General features: G+C 41.3%; 1 protein-coding gene across 9 annotated transcripts in view; it reads left to right on the top strand.

Annotated features, from left to right (window-relative positions):
* HDAC7 (histone deacetylase 7) overlaps positions 1 to 21,334 on the top strand; it is a 466,455-nt gene that overhangs the window by 342,768 nt on the left and 102,353 nt on the right. The window contains exon 1 of one of the 9 annotated variants that reach the window (XM_073613655.1): positions 19,269 to 19,389. The exons of 7 other annotated variants lie outside the window; for them this stretch is intronic. In XM_073613655.1, the coding sequence (XP_073469756.1) occupies positions 19,347 to 19,389 (43 nt within the window). In that variant the 5' untranslated portion in view covers positions 19,269 to 19,346. Of the gene's footprint in view, positions 1 to 19,268; positions 19,464 to 21,334 lie in introns of those variants that run through there. One more of the 9 variants, XM_073613660.1, reaches the window with a different exon arrangement.

Genomic DNA, 21,334 nt, shown 5'->3' with positions numbered 1-21,334 from the left:
CTAAAGTTGTGTGAATAAAGGCACGTTGTTGATAAGGAAATATGTGGAGCAAGCTGTGTGATCACAAACATTTGCAGCGGGTTATATTATATTTATATACACTGCAAGGTCTTATTTATTTGAAGTGTATTATCAGAAAATGGCTTTAAATTTTCAAGTAGGACGGTGAAAGGGAGTTTCATCGTGTATGCGTCTGTCTGTATCGATCCCTGATAAGATATCAGTACAAATTAAAGTTGAAGTATTATTGTGCTATATATAGCATTGTCACCTTTGTGTAATGACAATCCACCTTTGCAAAGAAGACACTAAATAACATTCATGCAGAATTCTCAGTGGTTTCCTTTTCAAGTGGAAATCATTTACTAGTACAAAAAAAAAACATGTACGGGAATGCAGGATTGTGAAAATTCCCCAGCTCCAGGTTTGGGCAATCCCCATTGTGTACTATGTGGTAGCAGGGTATATAGACGGTGCCTAATTGGTCAGCATGGGTCCCATTGTTTGCAATAATGGTTTCATATCCTTCACGTCTCTGAAATCTCGTGACTGAGTGACATCTCTATAAATCTGTGTTCTCACTGGGGAGAACTCATGAGGCTAGCAAAACTGCTTCTTGTCTATAGTCTGTGTGCGCTGCAGTCTTATTCTGCGGGGAACAGCGACTCGTGACAGCCAATAAGAATTGTGCTTACTTACTGTGCTTACTATTTTCTAATTGGTGGCTGTGGGCTCCTATAAAGCATCAGCTCTCTCACAATAAATCAAATCTATGATTGAGTCAGTGCACAGCAGATTGGGCCTCATTTACCAAAGTATCAAATAGAAAAGCTATTAGCTGTCTGAAACAAGCAAGAGCAGTATATGGGCTTCTGTTAGCCAAGTATGTGTAAAACCAAATCTCCCAAGGCTCGGTTCACACTACTGCGACCTGAAAGTCGTGCGACTTTGCTAAACGATTTCCTGGCGATTTACTGTCGACTTGATGCGACTTGATTACTAATTGATGTGACTTTGAACTAGCGACTTTGTCTTGTACAGGTATGCAGAGATAACAGCCTACAGGAAGATGCCACGCACTGCCTGGGTAGTCTTCATGTAATGTCATATCCAAATCACATCAATATACATAGTTACATAGTTAGTCTGGCTGAAAAAAGATCGAGTTCAACCAATAAAAGGGAAAAAAAAGAAAAAAAAGAAATACAATATATATATATATATATATATATATATATATATATATATATATTCATATATTAATTTTAAACACACACACACACATGTATAGTCAAAAAACAGCAAAGCATGATCCAATTTGCTCCAGCAGGGGAAAAAATTCCTTCCTGATCCCCCAAGAGGCAATCGGATATTCCCTGGATAAACTTTACCTATAAATATTAATATCCACTTATGTTATGTACATTTAGGAAAGAATCCAGGCCTTTCTTAAAAATATAGATGAGGATCCGACTTGGAGGTGACTTTAATTAAAGTCTATGGGCACAAGTCAGAAGTCGCATTGAAGTAGTACAGGAACCTTTTCTAAAGTCGGAGGGACTTCGGTAGTGCTAATTAAGACCGCTCTAATTGACTAACATGGGATTTCACATGTCATGCGACTTGGGGGTCTCACAAGTCAGATCCAAAGTCGCGGCAGTGTGAACCGAGCCTTAGGCCTCATACACACTGGACGTTTTTGGATGTTTTTAATGCAGCTGTTTTTGGCTTCAGACGTTTTTTTCTACAGTCAATAAACTCCCCAACATGTTATCCTATGTGTCCATGTACACATAGACTGTTATCAGCAGTTTTTGGCTGGGGCATTTTTTGGCTTTAAAAAAAAAAACAAAACTAGTGGGTTCTGAGAGGAGTTTTTCAGCTGTAAAAACGCTCTAACGTCAAAAAACACTAACAAATGCAGATAAAAGCTCAAAAACATGGCTCACCAGCGTTTTTTAGCGTTTTTGATCCATTGGAAAAGAAGAAAAAATTTTTTACAAAAAAAAAAATAAATAAATAAAAAAACACTAACGCAGAAAAACGCTAAAAAACCTATTGCAAAAACGTTGAAAAACTCACTGCAAAAGCTACTGGCGTTTTTATAACTTTACTTTAATGTCCAGTGTCCACTTAAGGTGGTAAAATGTAAATGTTAAATAAAAGTGCAGCTTTCATTAAAATAAAAGCTGGTGATCCTTGGCCCTGGGGTTCCTTGTTCAGGCATTTCCTGTTATAGGCGGACAACTCTGTCCTTGTCCTCCAATTGTGCTACCTCGGTGTCACAAGAGGCTTCCAATGGAGGCAAGATATTTCAACACATACCAGTGGACCATGCCTGGGTAGTCACCATTGGGAAACTTACCTCTAGAAGTGCCATGCCACTAATGCTGAATTGTATGTAGAGAGGAAGTGGCTGCAAAGGAGATCAGCAGTACTGAGATGCAATAAAAAAAGAAAACATTGCAAAAAGAAGTATTTTTATTAGGAAAGTAATTTTTTTTTTAGGCTATGTCATGGTTTAGTAATTTAGTAAGATTTGCATCTACCTTAAAGCATTTTGATGGGTTGAGACCTACTACCCGTTAACAAGCAAACCGTCCCAGAAATGAGCAGATAATGTAGTTGGTGGTGAACTGCTCACCTATGGTTACTGGGTTACATCCACAGATAGTGACCATCTATGACCATCCACAAAAAAAAGTCATTAGGTTTCGTGTATTGCATTTGTGACCGTTAAAAGATCCTCAAATTTTGAAGTGTCACGTACTTGTATAAAGTGGATAATTCTGCTTTAGGGTTGCCTAATTCCTTTATTACATTTAAAATGTGATTTTGCAAGCATCGGGGAGAACAGATCATATGAGTCACAGTTAGCTCTTCCTTTGCAACTGTATTTTGCAGGCTTGTATATTTGTGGTGCACAAGCCCTCATCAGAGAAGTTTTGCTGTTATATTTACACTAAAACCTTTTTTACCCCAGAGGCTCTCTTAAAACATTTTCAGGCCTCTGGAACACTGTCTAAAACCAATTCATTGGGGGTCAGTGGGAGTGACTCAGCTTACATTGGTGGTCAGAAAATGCCCCCCTTTTCCAACGGCTACCAAGATGACTAGTGTCATTCTGCTTGGAGTTGGACCCAGAACAATTGGAAACAGGTATGTGGGCGCTTTTCCCTTCATTCACTAAGGCCTGATGGCCAAAAACGCGTTGGCTGTTTTACAGATGTTATACGTGCTTTTTCAATAAAGGAAAGTCTTTTATTTGGATGTCATCCCGAGTGCCGACCATTTCTTCTGGGATCCAGAACAATACAGGTCCCATTAGTTGGAAGATTAGTCAGCCATTGCTCAGGAAATCCTGAACAACCACTGTAGGAAATCTATTAACTGCCGCTTGATTTTGCTGTGGATGCGGATCAAATCAAACACCAGGCTCTTATATCTCTGAGACACCAGCAAAGACTTTACAAGACCATGTGATAGTGATCTCAATAAAACCATTACATTAAAATGGTGGTGTAGCCAAGTCCTGTTGGGTGTTTATTGGGATTTGCCCTTCTATTTTGTACTGACTACTTGCCACCAAGAAAGTATAGAAATCCAAACTTTTAGATACGTCCCCAGAGCATGCAGTAATGCAGAATCTTCCAGTGGGGACAGCAGTTCCAGGGACAACTGTCTAAGAGGAGATTTCAGTTTATTCCCTCTACCTTCCGTTGTGTCTGGGACAGGAAGTGAAGGGAAAGTATACCTAATAGTATACCCAGCAACAAAATGAACTGGCATTCCTTTCCTTATTCTGTCCAAAACTAACAATGATGTTTTGGCTTTACATACATAACAGATAGCAGAAGGTGACCAAAGTTTGTTTCAGAGACCCAGTCTACCTTTGGGTAAAAAAAGGCAATGCAAAAACTAGTGCATAACACCCTTTTGTATGAAAGGGAAAAAATATAGGCCCTGTTCACATTTGTGCATTACATAAAAAAATCCTACTTGCTGCATCTTTGATGGGCTTTTATGAAAACGCCTAAAATGCATGTAAAGTGCGCTGCACAGATGTGAACCAGCCCAAAATCTCTGGACTTGGTCAGTTTCCATTGTTTGTGATGGAATTCAGAAAGGAAGGCTTTCTGGAAACATAATTGTTGGTATTGGTTCTTTGTTTATGCATGTTTATAACATATAATTAAAAAATGGTGGCTCTCAGGCACTGGGCCGCGGCCTTCTGCAGGGCTGCAGACTCAGTTCTGCCGGGACGTCACTTCCTGTCTGCTGGGCCTACCGGGCGCTTACTTGCTTTGCTCTTAATTCACTGACCTAGGAAGACAATATTATCTGAACTCTGTAAGTTGGGCTTCAAGTGCCCCCTTCTCATATGATTTAAAGACCCAGTCATCAGCACCTCTTACTGAGAGGGGGAATTCAATCACAAAATATTCTCTTTGAATGGAGCAATAAGGGGAAGGAAGATGAAATATGGAGCAAGGGTGCTAATTCATTGAGAGACTATAAGGAATGTACAGCACACTTGTTGGACATTGAGCAGTGGTAGGGTCCTGCTCCTCTACTCAGGCTAATTATTTATTGAGGAAAGGACACAGAGGTCATCTACGTATAGTAATTTAACTATTTCTTGTTGTGGTGTATTAGCATAGCTTGAAAAATATGCTGGCAAATACGCTCAATGTCAGTCAGTTATGGCAGTGTTTGCACCTTAGGAGCTTACACTCTCATGTCCCACCACAGTCACACACTACTATGATGATTATTATTATTATTATACATGTACACTGCAGTAGGGACAATTATTTGATCTCCTGCAGATTTTGTAAGTTTGCCTACTTACAAAGAAATAAAAGGTATATAATTTTTATTATAGGTGTATCTTAAATGACGGAGACGGAATATCAACCAAAAATCCACAAAAAACACAGAAAACAAATGCTATAAATTAAGTTGCAGTTCAGGGAGTAAAATAAATATTTGATTCCCAGGCAAAACAAGACTTAGTACTTGGTGGAGAAACCCTTGTTGGCAAGCACAGAGGTTAGACATTTCTTGTAGTTGGTGACCAGGTTTGCACACATCTCAGGAGGGATTTTGGTTCACTCATCTTTACAGATCTTCTCTAAATCCTTAAGGTTTCTTTGCTGTCTCTTGGCAACTCAAAGTTTCCACTCCCTCCATAGATTTTCTATAGGATTAAGGTCTGGGCACTAGAGTGGCTAGGCCACTCTATGACCTTAATGTGCTTCTTCTTGAGCCGCTCCTTTGTTGCCTTGGAGGTATCATTGGGTCATTGTCATGTTGGAAGACCCATCCACGACCCATCTTCCGTGTTCTGGCTGAGGGAAGAAAGTTCTCATCCAAGATTTTACAATACATGGCCCCATCCATTGATCGCTCAATACAGCAAAGTTGGCCTGTACCTTTAGCATAGAAACAGCCCCAAAGCATCATGTTTCCAACCTCTGTGCTTGACTGTAGGGACTGTGTTCTTAGGGTCTTAGTCAGCATTTTTCTTCCTCCAAACACGGTGAGTCGAGTCAATGCCACAGAGCTTAATTTTGGTCTCATCTGAACGCAGCACTTTCTCCCAATCCTTCTCTGAACCAGTTACATCACTTGACATTGAGGTTTGGTGCGCTGCCCGCCCACCCGCCTGGGGGGTGCCAGATATAGGATCTGCCCCAGGTGCCAAATGCTCTAGGTACGCTCCTAGGCCCTGGTCTCATTTAAGACTGGGAACCACTGCTATTGAACATGCTGAATGATTCACTGGGGTTGATTTACTAAAACTGAAGAGTGCAAAATCTGGTGCAGCTGTGCATGGTAGCCAATCAACTTCTAACTTCAGCTTGTTCAATCAAGCTTTGCCAAAAAAAAAACTTGGAAGCTAATTGATTTCTATGCAGAGCTGATCCAGTTTTAGTAAATCCACCCCATTGTGTTCCTCTAAGAGAAGACGATAGAGGAATTTTTCACTTTACTCAGTGGAGTTCTTTTTGATTAATAGGCACTGGTCACAGGCCTGAGACGAGAAGTAAAGGAAGTTCATACAAAAGTTAACAACATCATTGCAGTGATATATGGTGCAGCTTTTTTTGGCTTCATTAACCAGACGTGGGTATTTTCTGCACAGAATGCAGGTTCTTACCGACAGAGCTAGCAGAGTATAAGCGCCTAAAGTAGTTGTGTTTTAGATATGTATAGATACTCCAGATATGTACAGCCCTGGAAACAGCTAGTTTCTATTTTTTTTTTGTATGCAGCTAAACACGTTTTTGTTTGCAGACACAGCTGTTGGTATGGCCTCATTTTTTTTGCGTTTAGATGCGTACATAACTGTATGCTGTATTTATCCAAACATAGCATTTGAAACACCCCTGTGAATGAGCACACATCTCTTATTCCTGCTACAGGAGTCCACTGTCCGGCCCTATTTGGAAATGTGAAGGAGGTCTTAAAGTGGTTGTAAACCCTTTCATATATCCAGTGAAGTGGCTAGCCTCAAGGTGATATACAAAGATGAAATATCTCCTCCTACATAAATTGCACCTGCTTATCTGCAGCCATCAATTCTCTACAGTCATTCAAAGTGCAGAATTTATACAGCTTGTCTGAACTTCAGAAGGCAGGGGGCGGGGATCTGAAGTTAAACTCTGCAGAGCTCAGTGAGAGTGGATTGGAGGGAAGGGACACACCCCCTGCACATAGGAACAGAGCTGAGGCTGTCAATCATAGGTTGTGTGCCGGAGCTCCTTTCCCTGTCACCTTTTTACCTCTTGTCAGGAAAACTTGTCAAAAGTGACTCATGCAGATAGTAGAGGAACGAGGCAGCCGATAGAAATGACACCGAGTGCACTGGATTGAGACAAGTACACACTATAGAGCAGGGGTCTCCAAACTTTTCAAACAAAGAGGCTTCAGTCTTTATTGTGGCCAGTGGGGGTAGAAAATGTGCCATGCTCAACATCAGTGAGAATAAACATGATGTTGAGGATCAGCAGCAGGAGGAGGAGTATTGCCCCATCATTGGTATTGGTTGGAGGAATAGTACACCATCCTTGGTATTAGTGGAACAAATAGTGCCCCCATAGTAGGCGTATCCGGCCCTCAGGCTGCATTTTGGAGATCCCTGCTATGGAGGGATATGCTGTGTACAGATTTCATGTCTGAGGTTTACAGTCACCTTAAGGGACACCTTGAGCTACCTCCTTATACCTGTTTCACACAAGAATAAGCTTTCAGAGAAACCATCAAGTCCAAGCCTAATTTGCAACTATCAGATGTTGTTGGAATAACAGCATTTTCCAGGTTATTATAATAATACAGCATGACTTTGAATTTTCCTAAGTTTGCTGGGAATTGTTATCTAGATCTGGAAGGTGCTCTTTGGGGTCGATGACGACTGACTACGAGGGGTGGGTTTGGTCTATCGCAGCTCGGCAGCACCGTGATTCAACCAAAGTTGTAGACTCCTATGGAATGGAACAAGCACAGTTTGCATTAGCCATCTAATCCTGACAGAACATGGATATGCTTCCTCTCATTTTGCTTTCCTTTGCCCAGTCATTGCGAGCTGACAGTGCTGAGCCGTAGCTGGCATTCGCCTCGATCGTCTCTCAGACATTTATTCTACTTGACGTAGAGAGCTGAGTAGGGGATATCAAATAAATGTCAAGCTGCATTGAGACAAATAACTTGATATTCAGCCCCCAAAGTGATTTGTCCTCAGCCACATGGAGCGCTGGCAGGACGGAGTTCCTTCCACCCACAACATTCTGATTTTAAAGAGCTGTGCTGTAATAAGCAGACAACATTACTTCCCAAAGAAAGCCACAAAATCTCCTGCTGGCACAGTGTCAGATTGCCAACTGCGCCTGTGATCGGTTTTGCCGAGGAGCTGCCAAGTGCATTAAGGAGGAAACTGATCTTGTGCATTTAAACAAAGCAGTCATGATCCCTGAGCAGTAAGCTCTGAAAGCCCCGGCATCTGAATGTGTGTGTGTTTTTTTTTTTTCTTTTTCATAGTTCCCCCTTCATGTTTTTTCTGCGTTACAAGCTGCCAAGCAGGTCTGTCCAGTTACAGATTCTTTGTATCCGAGCCAAGAACTTTAACCCATTCACAAGTGAATTGACAGGTGGCACCGTAGGGGGAACTCATTTTCTGGCAATTGTTTCTTTATGGAATAACAATCCCGTTCTTATGTCATTCATTGGATCAAATATTTTAGAAGATGGGACAGTCTTTTAGAGATGCTTTTGGAAACCTCTTGAATAGGACTCATACGACGAGGCTGCATGATGATTAACCACTTGCTTACTGGGCACCTAAATCCCCCTCCTGCCCAGACCGATTTTCAGCTTTTAGCGCTTTCACTCTTTGAATGACAATTGCGCGGCCATACAACACTGTACCCAAATTACATTTTTATCATTTTTTCCCCACAAATAGAGCTTTCTTTTGGTGGCATTTGATCACCTCTGGGTTTTTTTTTTTTTTTGTTAAAAAAATTAAAAATGCTGAATTGAAAAAAAAATACAAAACCGTTTTATATTTTGTTAATACATTTTGCAAACAGGTAATTTTTCTCCTTCATTGATGTACGCTGATGAGGCTGCACTGATGGGCACCTATAGGCTGCATTGATGGGCACCGATAAGGCGACACTGATGGGCACTGATAAGGCGACACTGATGGGCACTAATTGGTGGCACTGGTGGGCACTGATGAGGGGGTACTGATAGGTGGCATTGGTGGCACTGAAGGGCATTGATAGGTGGCACTCAAGGGCACTAATAGGTGGCACTGATAGCTGGCACTGATGGGTGGCAGTAATGGGCACTGATGGTTGGCAGTGATGGGCACTGATCGGCACTGGTAGGTGACACTGATGAGGCACCCCTGGTGGGCATTGATAGGTGGCACTTGTGGGCACTGATAGGTGGCACTGATTTGTGGCACTTTTAGGCGGTACTGGTGGGTACATAACAGGCTGTTCCTCTGTCCCTTCAAACAGAAAAGCCAGTGATCAGCTTTTCTTCTCCTCACGCTGTCGTGAGAAGAAAAAAAAAGATTACCGATCTTCTGTTTACATCATGTGATCAGCTGTCATTGGCTGACAGCTGATCACGTGGTAAGGGGATCTGTGATCACCCGAGTCTCATTGACTCGGGTGATCACAGCGCGCGCCGCGCACGCCCTTCAGGGAGGTGTGGCGAGGCTGCAAAGGGGAGGACGTCAATAGATGTACTCCCGGCAAAGCAGATCCGTGCTGTAGCCATCATTTGGCTATAGCGCGGATCTGAAGCAGTTAAAGTATATGTAAACCCTCACCTTGTAAAACAACCCATTCAGTTTAAAATAGAAATGAAAGGCAAGAGGTATGTGTATTGATATAAAAAAACGTTATAAATACTTTTTTTTTCTTTTATAAGTGATCACATAACCTCTGTTCTCAGCTGGGGCTTAGAGTCCTCTCACACGGACGGTCCACCGGCAGACTCCGCTTTGTTCAGCGAGGGATCGATTCGCTGATCTCTGCTGAGCAGGCGGATGACCGGTCTGTCTCGGCTCACTGTGCAGAGACGGACCTGTCAGAGCCCCGCTCTCCTCTATGGGGAGATCACATGAAAACTGACCACCTGTCCGTTTTAATCCGATCCCATCCGATCCGCCAAAGGGATGGAAAATAGGGTCACCATCCGTCTGGATTTCACAGACAAAATCGGATCGGATAGCAGCAGATGTCAGCAGACATGTTATAGGGGTGATTGGAGAGATCAGGTCTGCCTGAAAAACTGACACAGACCTGATCAGAAAGCTCATGTGAAAGGGGCCTTAGGCTGGATTATACAATTTTTTTTGTATAATTTTCCTTTAGCTTTACCAAAACCATATAATATGAGGTCAGACCTAAACATTTTCAGTGCGTATGCAATCAGGCAGGCCCTTGCACTACATAGTTGAAGGTAAATCTAAAGAAAATTGAATAAGAAAATTGTATAATGTATGGTCAGGTTTAGAGAGCTGGGGTTGGAGAAACCGCATACAGTGATCTTCCCAGTGAATAGCTGTGCTAGGGGGAAGGGGGTGTGACAGAACAAGCCTTGACCATTGGAGGACAGGCAGGCTGTTCTCATTGAACAGCTAGAAAAAAGGACCACACTGGGATGGATGTGCTCTCATGCCTAGTGTGGTCAATTTGAATTAGGGAAGTAGGGTGGAATGGCAGGATCATCAGGTATTACACAGAGAAAGCAATAAAAAGAGAACAGGATACTTGTGAACCTTCTGACAGGTTGTAGAGGTTGGATGATATACCGAACAAAACCTTCAGATTACTCAATGTGTTTTCTCAAAAAATATTTTCTAAAACGATGAAGCAGTAATGTTACTGGGAATTGGTAGATAAAAGGAGTGTGTGCAGATGATCTTTAAAACATAATGAGAAATAACTAGTGTACATGTCCCTGCAGGATGTGCCGGATCATCCTTAGCAAATGTTTACTTTTAATTACTAAGGAATACGGCTTGATAAATCTGATGGTTGCTGTGGGTGCAAAAGGCTTTGTATATTTTCCTGTGGACCCTGTATGTAGAGCTCTGGGTAACCATGGCACAGGACCTACCCTAGTAACCAGCTCATCGCCACTGCTTCCAAATGAACAATCCAGTCCTGAAACTACACTGTCATGTTCAAGAAACCAGTGGTGAGATGATTTGAGCTTTGTCATTATCCTGCTGGAAGGAGCCATCAGAATATGGGGACACTGTAGTCACAAAGGGATGGAGATGGTCAGCAATACCCCTCGGATACTGCACTATAGGAGGTACTTTCTCTCGTTTTTTTTCATGTGTTGCTGAACTTGCCGGTAGTCATTGTGGATTTAAAGTTTGAAGCAGCACAGTGGAAGGAGTACCTACCTGCTTTTGATTACTTTCATCCTTTGAGCCACCAAGATTCAGGGTGCAAGGTGTGTTTGACCCCTTGCAGGGTCGTTTAAAGGAGGTGAGTGAGCATTGCAAGAGGTGGTGGGAGCACTCCGTTCATGGAGGTTGTCTGAAGATATCACACAAGCTTGTTTTTGTTTTTTATTTTTTTCATTTCATTTTTTTGCACAACGTGGATTCATTCATTTCAGTTTTTGGACTTTTTCATATTATTACAATATCAGTTAGTGCAATATTTCACTTTTACAGCGCTGTCACACCTATATTGTTGTTTAATACTCAGGTAGGCCGTGGTGTTTAAATGATGCTCAAATGTTACTATGGGACCCAAAGTGTGCCAAGAAAATATCCCCCAACCATTACACCCCCACCACCAGCCTGAACCATTGATACAAGGATATACAAGAATATAGAGTCTCCTGAATTACATTTCAATACCATCTACATAAACTTCAACACCGCTGTAATTCATTTGCTGAAGCTTATTAGTGCTGCCCTATGAGACTGATGCCGTGGACACTGGCCTACAAATGCCATTATAATACTATTACAATTAGAACCTTGCCTTACCAGGTCATTAAAGCACTTGTATAATTATATTCAACATATGAAGTTCAACATAAGGGGGTCTTATTAATTTACTTGTTTTATTTCCCTACATGTTCCCACATGAGTACCTTACATTCCCTACATGAGAACCCATCAATATATATAATGCGGTTGATTTGGTAAAACTGGAGAGTGTAAGATCTGGTGCAGCTGTATATGGTAGCCAATCAGCTTCTAACTTCAGTTTGTTCAATTAAGCTTTGACAAAAAAAAATCTGGAAACTGGTTCTATGCAGAGTTGTACCAGATTTTGGCCTCCAGTTTTGGTAAATCTACCCCCGTATGTGTGTCAGATGGAGATATTTATGCCATGTTACGAAAATAGTTTTGCTATCTTGTACTGTTTTAGCATGGTCATTTAAATACTTTAGTATTACAGTTTATTTTCTGGAACTTATTTATCATTAATTATTGTGAATATTGATTTTCCTACAGTTTGTCTAGTATAATAACCATTGACATTATCCAAGCATCGACCTTTGAATGAAGGTCAACTCCCTTGCGTTGTGAGGAACATTGTGAGGAAAACTGATATAGTCATACAGGCACCGTTGTGTGTCCAGGATATGCTTACCTACTCCTGTTAGATGCCACCACATTGGTGGTGGCATCCACATTTTTTGAACCAGCAGATCATATTTTTAAGCAGGGTTGTGAACATTTTATGGTAAGAAATGCTGTGACACAGAAGTGTCCTGTAGCAGCTCCCTGAATGGAAGCAGTTAATGTGGTTTCCACAAGAAGCTTTTCTGGAGAGGTTCCAGGCAACAGGTATAAAAAAATCAAACTCCGAAAATGCCCCTGACACTTCTCTGTACTATAGCTACTGCTGATTCCCTTGTTTCCTAATACCTTTGTCAACAACATGCCACACTAGTATAAAAGTAATCAGTATAAATATGTGAATAGAAATCATAACCCAGAACATATATAACAAAGAATGCAAGCTTTTAGTTCATAAAGTTCATGCATTAAAAAAGTCCAACACCCATATAGTGAACCTGGACTACATGTAGAATCTCTGTGCGTTTTAGCTCAGCTTGTTGAAGGAAAACACCACGCCTGTCCTTTTACCCAGTATGGATGTATGCTTACCAGAACGTGTGTGACTCTCTATTGAGAGGTCCGGACGCGCGGTCCCACTGCTGCGATCAAGTCTTCCCTCGGGTCTCCGCTCACAGATTCTCCACTGCTCAAGGTCCCCAGAAATGAAAAAAACAGAGCACTGGACTGGCATAGTGTAAAATCTTGTGATAAGGTGCTTTATTGTTATTAAAAAAAATGCTAAAGATAATCTGCATCCGCAAGAATTACTAATCCCACAATGCAGTTCGGGATCGCACATGCGTGGTGACGTCAAGACCTCCGGTTCCAGCCTATGAACGTTTTGTTGCAAATTACGTCATTTGCTTTATGGGCTACAACCTTTCCTTTTTTTTCATCATATATTTTCTGGTTTATGATTTCTATTCACATATTTGTAACTATTACTTTTCTGCTAGCACAGCATGCTGTTGATTGATACATAATACTTGCCGCTGCTCATTGTATTTTATCATTTGCGTGGTATCATTTTTTGGGTTTAGTTTATAATACCGTTTACCTTTGCTATAACAGATTAACTCTGTTCCTCTCATCCTGCTAACGCCTTCACTGTTGTCAGTTTGGCTTTCACGATCGACATTTAACAGAAAATATACCAACTAAAGTGGTCACTGAACATTTTAGAACCAGATTAAAAAGTGTGCTTTGGCTTCTACTTCATCTGCTTTTTGTTCTGCAAAAAGTTAACTGCCCTCTGCTGATGCAAACTTTTTACCTGCTTGGCATTAGTATAATGTCCTCCTTTAGATTTCCCTAGTAGTTTTTAAAATAGCTTTTAACAGTTGGCTTGGGTGTTGTCTTTTGTCTTATCTACTCTTAAACCTTTATCTGCTGTATTCACTCTTCTTGACCACTTACTAAAGCTGACTATATACACTATTAGAGCAGACTGAACAAAAAAAAAATCTTAACAGATTCCTCCATCCACGCTAAATATCAAGGATGAAGAAACCCCCTTTGTATTCTGACAGCCGTTGGTCTACAATTTTCCACCCGTCTTCTTCTATTTTTCACTCGAAGGATATCAGTCAGAAGTGGGCATTCAGGGCCATCCGATAAGAGAATTTCGACTTGTATCGGGCACCAGAGAAAATTTGATCAGTGTATGCCCAGTTTGATTCAGCCCTCTCCTTCATTCCGCACCTAGAAAACATCTCTGAGTCCTGTCATTTTAGCACTTGAGTCATCTCCAAAATATACCCCTCATAGCTCGGGACCACCAGAATCTGATGTTTCATCTTCCATTATTGCAGCGCCAACTGTATGCTGAGTTACCTATGAATCCCTCTCCTCCTTAGCTGTTGTCCCTCAATGCCAAGCACCTTCAATGGCTTTCATACGCTTGTATTACATTATACAGTGTTATGCTTCACTTTTCGGAACACTCCCTGTTTTTTGTTTCTTTTCTGCTCCTCAGACCAACCACTGAAGTCCTTCTCATTCAAATTTTCAGTCCGCGCACAGCTGTTCCATGCTCAGCTTAATGTTTTCTTTTAAGAGCATTAAACTGGCCATACAGCATATATTTCTTTTACTCGGCATACATTCTACATGAAAGCAATCTATCAGATTCCTCCATGATTGGATGCAAGTGCTGTCCGGCAGATGACCTTCTGCCCGTCTCCGTTGATATTTCTGGGCTATTTATTAAAAAAAAAAATTATACATGGTCAGTTTAAGATTTTTAGGGAGTGGGAACTGGATTTGTATTTTTATATGTCAAACTAGTCCGGCATACTAACTGCTTTTATAATTATTCATCTCCCCTGCTACTTTATTCATTTGTTATTGAGTAACCAGGTCTCATGACCTCCAGTCACAACCATCTCATTAACCTATTGTAATGTTTCCCGCCCCTTTGACTACAATCGTGTTTGGGCAGGATACTCTTATGTGTCTTGTTTCAGTGCCTGTTTTATTTAGAGTATGCTATTTCCACCCTATTATTTAGCATTCAGGATTATGTGATGTATTACTACTTTACCAATATAGCATAATAGTTTTTATGGAAACATATTGGAACCTTTCAGAAACCCCTCTTTATTCAATCTAAAACTAAAAAAATACACTTTAACCCAGACCCTGGTCTTAAAGCTAATGGAACCCCAAACATATCACTGAACCTGTTTCTTAATATTAATCTCCCTTAAAGTGATACTAAAGTCTTGTTTATTATTTTGGTTAAAAATAACAAACCTGTTATACTTGCCTGCTCTGTGCAGTGGTTTTGCACAGAGCAGCCCAGATCCTCCTCTTCCCGGGTCCCTCTTCGGTGCTCCTTGCCTCTTCCTCCTTCCGAGTGCCCCCACTGCAACCAGCTTGCTATGGGGGCACCCGAGCTGAGCTGCAGCTCCGTGTGTCAATTCAGACATGGAGCTGTGGCTAGGCCCCGCCCCCTCTCTTTAGCTCACTGACTTTGACAGCAGTGGGAGCCAGTGGTGCTCTGCTGCTGTCTCAGCCAATCTGGAGGGAGAGTCCTGGGCAGCTGAGTCTCTCCTGCAACATCGCTGGATAGAGATTGGCTCAGGTAGGTATTGGGGGGCTGGGGAGCTGTTGCACACAGAAGAATGCATTAAGATAAGGATTGAAAACTGACCACGCTAGCCGTTCTGTGCTAGTGTGGTCAGTTTGCGTCCTCCATCATGCCGTACTCAGACACAGGCAGATCACGCAAGCGCACAACCCGCCTGTATCGTCCTTGGTCTTTGTGTGGCCACACCTCCTGCCCATCCCTCTGCTGTTGATTGACAGTGGGTTCTGGAGCCAGCCTTGCCACGAATTGCTGCAAGTCCTCTGGGGGAAAGTGACATTATGCCGCCGTGTATGTGTTTGCATTCCATTTCCTGATGCTCAGAGGCATATGTCACTTCGGTAATGATGTACATGCCTCCAGATTTGGAAATGCCCACCGTAATCTGCTAAGCAAGGGAAAGCGATCACATGACCAGCACATTAAAGCGCTGATTAAGGTAAAACAGCATTTTTTTCAAAATGACATATATGTATTGTGTATGCCAACACATTTAACTATTTGTTTGTGAACACACGATAACTTGCCTCTATAACCACTGTAAATTTAAAAAAAATTCACACTTATCTCCCTAATTTAACCTTTCTTTCTATCAAGGCACCAATGACGTTTACAATAAAACTGTAGTATTACAACAATAATGCCAAAATGCAGCACATTCTCTAAGCCCAAAACGTTAGCAACAAACTGTTATGCTGGGGACCACAGATCCTTCAAAAGAGCTTGACCAGGTTTCAGGTAGACATAGACAGGATTGGGTGACAGTCACCTGCAGGGTTTAACTAGACAGCCTAAGCTGATTGTTCTTGGGGTACATTCTCAATGGAAAGGTTGGGGTTTCCCTGTTTAAAGCGGGGGTCCACCTATCTATCGTTTTTTTTTTTTTTTGGAGTTCATTCACAAACTTTTCTTCTCAGCATTACATACTCACATATTGTGTGTAATATGTCCGCCTGTGTCAGATTTCGTCGGAAAGAATAACTTATATTATTCACTGCAGGCGGTTTCCATCTTCATTGTGGGCATTTGAAGCCCACAAGCATTTATTTCCTGGATGTGGTGAATGCTGTGCTCCCAGCATTCACCGCTCGTTCCCGCACATGCTCAGTGGCATCCTGGGAAGCCTGAGACTAGCTCCCAGGAGTCTGGGAGAGGCTAGAAACACGCCTACTCCCACGGGAGGAGAACCAGGAAGTGCAAAGAAGAATAGAAAAATAAAAGGTAATTACGGCGATTTAAATTTTTTTAAATGGCATGTCAGCATCTAGGCAAGGAAGAGAATACATACAGATATTGTTCAAAATTTGGGTGGAACCCCGCTTTAATATTGTTCCCTTGAGAAGATTATGATACCATATGGTGCCACAGGGGCCTTCTGCAAAGCACAGACATACATGCTCAGCAATACAAGAGAACAAGGCATTGCACTTACCTGAACCAAATAATAGCGTTGTCCTGCAACTGAATAATGCATACATGATCTGACCAACTACTTATGTCCAAGGTAATACTGTGATTATCTATAGGTGGGTGTTGATGACACACTTTACTCTTCATTATGTTGTTCCAAGTGAGGTACTCCTACTTAGACAGGTCTGACAGTAACACAGATTGATGACATAGAAGCCCGCAAGCTCTATACTACCAAAAATATCATCACTATATACAAAGTGAGTCAGAGGCTTAAATTAACCTGATGTCTCCACCCCTTTGGAGATTTCTGTGGGAACTAAACTATATAAAAGGCTTTTATACTGGAAGCATGGTTATAATGATGATGGGTGTGTGGCTTTTACTTAATCTTATGGTTTCTGAAAATACAATTAACAAGTAATGGAGACAGACTCTGGACATCACATTTGTGGTCTTTAAAGGCAACAAGAGAGAAGATGAGAAGCAGGATTGTTTTATGGTAATTTCCTGCTTGGGCCTGCCACTCGAAAAATAGCTTGGCAGTGTTTAGCAGCTATATTCATGAACTTTACAAATATATATATTTTGTTTAATAAAGAGATTATATCAGATAATATTTGTATATTTATAAAGTTTCCATGAAACTTTTAGTTCCATGGAAATATTGGCACATAGCCACTGAAAGAAAATAAAGAACATCACCTTGTTTTACTGGAATTGATGATGTATCTAAGCATTGGTTTAAGTAATACATGAAGAAACTAAAGAACAGAGAAACAGCTTCCTATTATGAAGTTTCCTGATTTTTTTTTAATTTTTTTTGCTACAGATTATTAATGTGTTATTCTTAATTATGAGCCCTTCAAAATCAACTCTTGAACCATACTGAGATACCTTTGGGGTACCTGGTTGATTAAATAAATTTTCCAGCATGAAAACTACAGTTTGCTGGCTCTGCTCTCTCCATTCTGAATGACGGAAGGCCGAGGTCATTCTGTACTGCTGACTAGTGAATGACTCATTCAGGACCAGTGGGAGATGTAAACATCAACAATGTGTAGGCGGTGACAGGACGGGCACAGAATGACTGAAGGTTGAGGGTTTTCTGCATCGGTGGCAGGACGGACAGAGAATGACCTTGTCATTCAGAATGACTGAGGGTTGAGGGTTTTCTGCATCGGTGGCAGGATGGGCACAGAATGACCTTGTCATTCAGAATCACTGAAGGTTGAGGGTTTTCTGCATCTGTGGCAGGACGGGCACAGAATGACCTTGTCCTTCAGAATGACTGAAGGTTGAGGGTTTTCTGCATCTGTGGCAGGACGGGCACAGAATGACCTTGTCATTCAGAATGACTGAAGGTTGAGGGTTTTCTGCATCTTTGTCACTGCAGCTGCATACACGTTATTTGGCCCTGAATTCACTAGGTAGTGTTGGCAGTACAAGTGGCCATGGCCATTTATGTATTACCAACAAATGAATGCACAAATGTTTACATGCATACTGCGTAAATACAGTCAAAATCAGACTGTGGATGCAGCTAAATGCTAAGGACCAAAGCAGCTTACTTACTCACTTACCAGCCAGCTACAACAAACCCAACAGTTCACGCTAAAAACAAGATTTCGTTTGCACACATTTGCAAATATATGCTTAAGCTGCAGCGACCACATCATGGCACCCTAGTGTACCGCAGTCCTAACTTTAATTTTGAGAGTCTCCCAAGTTGGAGCACATATGTAAAAATGTATAGATTAAGGGTAGGTATGCCTGGAGGGAGCCCAGCCCTCCTTAAAGGTACACTGGACACTCAGCAAAAGCACAATGGCAGCTGAAGGTATGCAGTGTGTCCCTGCACCAATTCACCAACTATACAAACAAATGGTAATCACCCTAACTTATAACTATTCTCTTTGCAGTAAAGGCTAGTGATAAGTAGGGGTGGTTGCCATTTGTTTGTATAAAGGACCACACAATACCACTGCATAAAGACCCTTACATTTTATTCTGCATGGGTCTGAATGTAGCATTTTCTATGTCTGTGTGCATGAGCCCTATCATCTGTTCCATAAAGCCCCGTACACAGGGGCCGAATGCCGGGAGACATCAGCCGGTTAAAAAAAAAAAAAGGCCGACATTTGGCCTGTGTGTATGGTTGGATTCTGTTGGACGAGCATGCTGGAAAACCAGCAGCTGACCGGCTCCCGATCTGAACTCTCAGCTAACGGCGTAGATCGCTGATCAACCGCAGCTCCGACCGCAGCTGTCAGTTGTTTTTTTCATTCAACCCGCTGGGTTGAACGAGAAAAATCTCAGTGTGTATCAGGCTTAAGTAATAAAGGCAAAGAATGTAGGAATTTTTTAGTTATATTGCTGCTCATGCTATAACGTCAACATATTTGCGTGAACATTGTCGCATTGTCCCTTCTGTCTCCCACTTTACCTGCAGGAGCAGATTTGCCCTCGGTGATATCATTTTTTAGTACGTTTTACTGCAGAATCCCTTTCATGATTCTTGCTAGTGGTTAATTCGGAGTTGTGTCCCAGCAAAGGCAGAAGCCAGGCAGATTCTTGCTAGGCTTGTCTAGCCAGAGAAGTGGCACGGGCTGGTCCTGCGTAGGGTGATTACAGGAGCCTAAGGCAATGTCCCATTTTCCAGTGGGTGTTACCTCTCCATAATGAAAGCATGGGAACGCGTCTTTTAAAAACATCAGATCCACAGCTGTGATGGGAGGAGGAGAAGGAAAAAGGATGCATTGCCATTTGCAAGGTTACTTGTCTTATTTGCTGTTTGGGATATCTTATGCACCTGCTACTGAAAAAAGAAAATTTTCTGGCTGTAAGGTAGGAAGTCTGATCAAAAGGCCACGCTGGACGTCATAGACCTCTGTTAAGTGGCACTAATAGCTGACTGCTTTGCTAGGCCAAAGCTCTTCTTTCATGAAGTACAAGTGTATTATGAGTGGCTCATGTCATAGGATGGAGAAAGATGTCACTTGAGTACCTCCATATGAACAAAAATATTGCGTGTTGTGCTTTTATTGTAATTGTAGTCAATTGCCTGATTTTAGCTGTTTGGGAATTGTAGAATAGAATGTGCTGTATGACATTATGTGAAGGTAATTAGATGGTTTGTATGACAGTTTATGTTGTGACAGAATGTTAATCTCATATTTCCTTTTTGGTGCAGATAACCGATTTACAAACTAAAGGTTTTAATATGATGAATAGAAAGCTGTAAAGCATAAAATGACATTGCATGCAGTCTAGACCAGATGGGAAAGTCCACTTTGTGTTGAAATGCTGACACTCAGTTCAAGTTTCTTGACACTTTGAGGTTGATTTACTAAAACTGGAGAGTGCAAAATCTGGTGCAGCCCTGCATAGAAACCAATCAGCTTCCAGGTGTTTTTTTTTTTTTTTTTTCAAAGCCTAATCGAACAAGCAAACGTTAAAAACTGATTGGCTATCATGCCAGATTTTTCACTCTCTAGTTTTAGTAAATCAACCCCCTTTGATTTCTTGTGTATAAAAGTCTATTGGGGTCTTAGAATGATGTACACTAAGATATTGGGTTGATTTACCAAAAGCAAATAGGATGTTTACTTTGCAAGAGAAATTTCCTTTAGTTTAGTGAATGTGGCGAATATTCACTTAGCAAAGAATATCATGTTGTAAAGCATTGTGCAAATTGTTGGCGCTATATAAACCCTGTATAATAATAATAATAATAATAATACCCAATCATGTGCAATAATAAAAGTTTTGGTTGCGCATAACTGGATGATGGCAGTTAGCAGATCTTCACCTCATTGTAGGGAAAATTCCCTTGCTACGCCTACTTGGCTTTAATAAATCAACCCCATTGGGTTTTCTTGGAAACAGTTGAGCACAACTGAACTAAACCTATAGGATTGTGAATTATAGTGATTTATGTACCACAAACAAAGGTATGAAACAATATCAAAGAAGTACTGAATCCATTTGTATGTTGAGATGTGGAGGAATAGCGGTAGGATGACTGTAGTCGGTGTTTGTATGTTTCAAGTCCGTATTATGTAATATTGGCATGTACAGATTTTTATGGTCAGTACAACATTCTACAGTTTCTAGGAATGGTGTCAAGTGTAAGTACAGGGTTGGATGTTATATACCATGACAACCACAACTCTGAAACTCGAGTCCGGGAATGTACCTTCTTATGAACTCTTAGGCCTGAATTTTCCACATTCCAGTGAGCCAACTACTACGGCGACATAGAACTATACCATCAGGAACAACGCATGTAACTTCCAGTGGGTATTTACCAGCAACTATTTCCAGGAACATGGAAACCCCCTCACAGGCCCTATCGGAATTTTACTTGGAGTATATGCATATGAGGATTTGTTGTGCGAGATAAAACTGAACGTATTCATTTACAGATCTGGCCCTCTGCCTGTCTAACTATGTTCCTCACCCTCCCTGCCCTTGCGTCTTTCAGCAGCACAACGTAGGCACAGTAGTTTACTCTGAAAGCCATGGGTGTCGTAACATTGAAGAGATGGATATCTTTGAATTAAACTTTGGCATCACAGACAGATCTATTGTATTTTGAAAATAAAAACAATTGCGTAATTTTACCAAAAATGCAAAAGTCTCTCAACTTTTTTTATGTGATATGTACAAAAAGCCCTAAGAGGTTTATTCATTTACCAGAGATATGCCGTAGTCTG

Source organism: Aquarana catesbeiana, linkage group LG02 (genome assembly GCF_042186555.1).
Source record: "Aquarana catesbeiana isolate 2022-GZ linkage group LG02, ASM4218655v1, whole genome shotgun sequence".
Classification (NCBI taxonomy): Eukaryota; Metazoa; Chordata; class Amphibia; order Anura; family Ranidae; genus Aquarana; species Aquarana catesbeiana.
The sequence above is the reverse complement of the archived record's forward strand: the minus strand, read 5'-3'. Positions and strand labels throughout refer to the sequence as shown.